This window comes from Meleagris gallopavo, chromosome 1, assembly GCF_000146605.3.
Source record: "Meleagris gallopavo isolate NT-WF06-2002-E0010 breed Aviagen turkey brand Nicholas breeding stock chromosome 1, Turkey_5.1, whole genome shotgun sequence".
Classification (NCBI taxonomy): Eukaryota; Metazoa; Chordata; class Aves; order Galliformes; family Phasianidae; genus Meleagris; species Meleagris gallopavo.
Genome location: NC_015011.2, coordinates 90,022,016 through 90,026,635, shown reverse-complemented (window position 1 = coordinate 90,026,635; position 4,620 = coordinate 90,022,016). Strand labels below are relative to the sequence as shown.

The window sequence follows — 4,620 nt, the reverse complement described above, 5'->3', positions numbered from 1 at the left end:
TCCAGTCCAACTCCCCTGCAATGAACAGGGACACCTACAGCTCCAGCAGGTGCTCAGGACCCCATCCAGTCTGACCTTGGATGTCTCCAGGGACGGGGCAACCACCAGCTCTCTGGACAACCTGTTACAGTGCCTCACTGCCATTATTGTAACAAACTTTTCCCTAAACCTTTTTGTTTGAAACCATTTCTCCTTGTCCTATCACCACTGACCCTAATAAACAGTTTGTCACCTTCCTTCTTACAGCCTCCCTTTATATACTGAAAGGCTGCTCTCAAGTCTCCCCAGAGCCTTCCCTTCTTGGGGTTAAACAGCCCCAGCTCTCTCAGCCTGTCCTCGTAAGGGAGGGGTTCCACCCCTGGGATCCCTTCTGTGGCCTTTACACATGAGCTCCCAAAGTATTTTTAATATGCAAGTTTGCCTTTCTAAGCAAACACACGCCATCTCAGCTCCTCCACTCTTCTGCCATATATCTCAAACCCAAGCTCAGGCTTCTTGTGTGAGGCTGCTCTTCGTTTGGTGCCCAGGCCCAAGCTTAAATGGAGCTCCAGCTCGGGGGCACAAGGTGCACTGAGTCCCAGGGTACTGCTGAGGCCATTACTGCCTTTTGGAGCCCTCGGGGCCCTGCCCCTCACTGCAGCCCTGTGCTCCCCTTGGCAGCGCACACCTCCTTCTCAAAGTACACCTCACTGGAAAGCCCTCATTGTCATTTGCGAACACAGCACTTTGCCCACATGCAGTCACCGGCAATAGGAGATCGTATTTTTGTTTGGTTTCCGGCTTGGCAGATGCCGGAAGACCTATTGAACCTGACGTTCAATGCTCGCAGTCACAAACAATCCAAAGGAAGAACGAAAAGAAAAGCCACCTGCCACGCTCTGCAACAGCCGACGCCCTCAGGTGTCCCCTATGCAGCACGCCGATACGGGCTGTCTGCGGCCGTCACCGACCTCCAGGAGACAGCACCACCCACACGTTAAAAGGAAAGCAGGAGCACGCGCTCCTCGGCCAGCTCTCCGCCCCTCCCGGCTCACCGCTCTTCAGGCCGCCCACAGCAGCGCCGTCGCGGAGTGGCGGTAAAGGACGAATGGAGGCGAGGCGGGCGTCCGCCATGTCGCGCTCTCAGCGCTACCGCAGCGCCTACTACTTCTTCGTGCGTGACCGGCTGCCCGTGCTGCAGCAGCGCGGCCTGCCCGTGACCCGAGTGGTCGATGGCTTTCCTCACCTCACCCAGGAGTGGGCGGTGAGGGGAAGGGCCGGCTTTCAAGGGAGAGGGCTTGGGGTGAACGATGTTTTGCCCTCGGAGAGGGAGGTAGGAGGGAGAGGCACCCCTGGCTGGGGAGAAGAAATCAGTGGGATAACAGTGCCTGTGGGCCATCTGAAGGTGCTTGCAGGAGCATGTGTTCGTGAGCTGTCCTGTGTTAAAGCCGGATGGCTTTGTGAGGGAGGGAACTACCGAAAAGCTACCGCTTGGTTGGGTGATAATAGCTATCAGTGTTTGCGAAATATTGACAGCCTCCCTTTGGAAGCGTCGAAACGTTCTGTTGATTTGTGGGATTACTGAAGGAAGCGGTAAAAACTCGTTGACAATTCGCTTTGCTTCAAGCTGCTGGCGGAGGAGGAGCGGATGTTCTATGCAGAGAAGGCTCAAAAGTGGAATGAAAAGAAATCCTTTCAGAAGGCGGAGAAGGAGGTAAAGACTCAGAAAGGAGCGCCTCTTGGGAAGTGGTGCTTGCTTCAATGGGACTAATTCCTCCTTTTTAGTGGTGTAAACTGATAACTATCAGCCCTTGTCAGGCAAGGGCAATTATCTGGAATTCATTTATCTGGATGTGGATGCTATTTGCAGTTTAGGTCTAGATTGCATTGTGTAAGCCTCTCCGGTTTCTGGGCATCTGCCCAAATTTTTCTGCCACCCAAAAAGCTTAATGTTTGTGTGTGGATGTGCAATGCTTTCCTAATGCTTTACAAGCCCCTCTTGATTGCACAGTAGCAGAACAATCTGATGACTTGGGGATTTATCAGCTTTTCATGAAGACCTTTTCTAATCAAATGCAAATGAGTGGCCCAGGTTTTCTCATCAAAATTATGGGAATTGTTGAAAATTTCAGTTTCTGAAAATTTCTGAAAACTTTCTTCAAAGCAACAAGTAGTTAACCTTTAACAGAATAGTACTTTTTTAATACTTTTATTACATTTCAGAAATTTAGCTATAGTTCTTTCCAACTGTGCAGGTTGAGATACTAAGATGACAATCTCCTGTTAGTAATCTTGCCTTAATCTGCAAGTCTGCAGAAACTTGTATATAAACTAAAGATTTGTTCCAGTTAGCTACAGTGAGCAGTGGACATCCTGTGTTTCTCTGATAGGAAGTGGTGAGCTTTATTGGAGGCTAATTAACTTGGTTGATTTTGAGTTTTTTCATCTTTTCTAGATGTATAATAATCCAGTATCTGCTGGCGCGACTTCGGAAATGTACAGAGTGACATCTCTTGATGCCTCTGCTATATCGTGGATGAGTGATCAGGGTATGGTAATCTTACAGTAACTGATACTGCTAGATGAAAGCTTGGCTTGTAAAGATATTCTGGGTGGTAGCTATGCAAAGATTGTTTTCATTTTGTCAGTAGTTATCTGTGTTAAATGTGTGCTTGTTCTTAGTATGATGTAGGCCTGCGAAGATCTTTCCTTGCTTGGAGGGAAGTCAGTACAAATGCTCCTCTGCATCCCCTGAAATAATTCTGTCCTCTGTTTTTCTTCTAGCTTAATGGGAGCGTAGCTACTAATACTTTTGTTCACAGTTTTCTCAAAGCTTCCTGCTCTGACATTTGTGATTTACAAGGCCTAATCCAAGTTCAGGGTGATAGAATGTTTATATCGAGATCTAAGGGCAAGGAGCTCAAACTCTGTATCACATAGGTGTTGCATTAAAATGGTTTCCTGACCTTCTCAGTAAAGTAAGAATGGATGCTTGTGTACTTGTGTACACACTACTTGTGTAGTGCATCCTGGCTAGTTTTCTTGTTGAAAGAACACTTAAAAACCAAACTTTCCTGTCTGTATGTTGTCTTCAAATTGATGTTTTGATTAGAATTAAGTAACAAACACATCTGGTAGTATTTATTCTGAAAAGTGCTTGGAATATAAGTTAAGTAGCCAGTTAATAGAAGCTGTATTTGTGCTGTTTGTTCGGGCCTCTGCTCAAGCCTTTTACCTAACTAATCTCTTGAACATGTTATTGTTATAGACGGTCAGAAAAGAGTAGTTCTGTTTAAAAAAGAAAAAAAAAAGTGTAATGTCTATTAGCTTTCACACTGCCAGAATCCGTTCTCAGCTATCACTATGATGTAAATTTGATCATGGTGACTTGAGCTGGCATAACTAGTCTTTCAACTGAGTTTGAGATGAGTTTTATGATTCTGCTCCTTAATATTTCTGCATGGTTGCCTATATTAGGTTGTTGGTTTTTTGTTTTTGTTTTCTTCCATGTGAAAAGATTTCCGCTCCGGAGGTATCTCTTCTTTCCCACTGCAGCTTGCAGAGATTAAGATCCATGTAAGCTAGTGCCAGAACTCATCTTGGTACAGGTGGTGCTGAACACCATCAAATCTGGCCCACTACATCATTTTAGTAGAACAAGTAAAGGTTTTGATGAGGGGCAGAGTTTGAGGGTAGGCATTATCTTAAACTTAAGGAAGAACTTATGTAGGATGTATTATATTTATATTACGTAGGATTTGTGACTATTAGGCATTAATTAATGTGAAGTATTTTTTATTGTTTGGTCTTACAAAATTAATAAAAGATACTTTATTGCTTAATGCTTTTCCTAGATATTCTTGTCTTCTTTGGGAGCTCATTCAGTGAGGACAAATGATCCTTTCAGTTAGCAGAATTCTCCTTTTACATAAAGGTTACCAGTTCATTTAACTTACCTGATAAGTTACTGAATGGAGCTTGTGGAAGTTCTTTGCAATTACTGATTGTTTTTTCCTGAGGGGTAAACAGACCCATGGTAAAAAGGAATAGTAGTTGGTGTTGGGTTGTAGGCCTCTTAACATTTTATATGCTTACATAATATATATTATAATCTGCTTATATAATATTTTATTTTTCTCACTCAGCTGTACTTGCAGACATCTTCTATTTCCTCAATGTTTACAGTCATGGCAAGCTGCCGTCCCACTGTGACCAGCGCTTCCTCCCTTGTGAAATTGGGTGTGTCAGGTACTCCCTGCAGGAAGGCATAATGGCTGAATTCCATCACTTCATAGATTCAGGTGATTTCCAATGAAGGGGGGCCTGGAAGTAGTTCATCTTGCTCTAGGTTGAGAGGGAAGCTCTCTAGAGTCCGTTACTGCTGCACTGATTACATTTCTGGCATTAAGATAGGCTCACTTCTTTGACCAGAAATGATTAGACTTCTACTTTAAATAACTGAGCATTGCTGTTTTCTGCTTGTTTTTTTTGAACGTGTACTTAAGTACTGGGACTGCATAAAGTTTTAAAGAGGGCAGGATAAATCCAGGGGGCACTTCTGATGTTTGTGCTTTGTTTCATGCCAAGGAGTGTTTGTTCCGGATTTAACACATAAATGCAGTGCAATGTACTCTTTTTTTT

General features: G+C 44.3%; 1 protein-coding gene across 1 annotated transcript; it reads left to right on the top strand.

The window, feature by feature from the left end:
* The first annotated feature begins 734 nt into the window (after nucleotides 1–734).
* On the top strand, nucleotides 735–4,585 carry LOC104913889 (protein maelstrom homolog). The gene is made up of 4 exons (XM_019619922.1): nucleotides 735–1,243; nucleotides 1,607–1,693; nucleotides 2,435–2,528; nucleotides 4,125–4,585. Exons 1-4 carry the CDS (start codon nucleotides 1,088–1,090, stop codon nucleotides 4,292–4,294), a joined length of 507 nt encoding a protein of 168 aa, XP_019475467.1. The 5' UTR covers nucleotides 735–1,087; the 3' UTR covers nucleotides 4,295–4,585.
* Nucleotides 4,586–4,620: the final 35 nt, after the last annotated feature.

Coding starts and splice junctions, on each gene's coding strand:
- LOC104913889 (XM_019619922.1), top strand. CDS start 1,088: ATGGAGGCGAGGCGGGCGTCCGCCATGTCGCGCTCTCAGCGCTACCGC. Junction 1,694..2,434: donor TTCAGAAGGCGGAGAAGGAG/GTAAAGACTCAG, acceptor CATCTTTTCTAG/ATGTATAATAATCCAGTATC. Junction 2,529..4,124: donor ATCGTGGATGAGTGATCAGG/GTATGGTAATCT, acceptor TTTCTCACTCAG/CTGTACTTGCAGACATCTTC.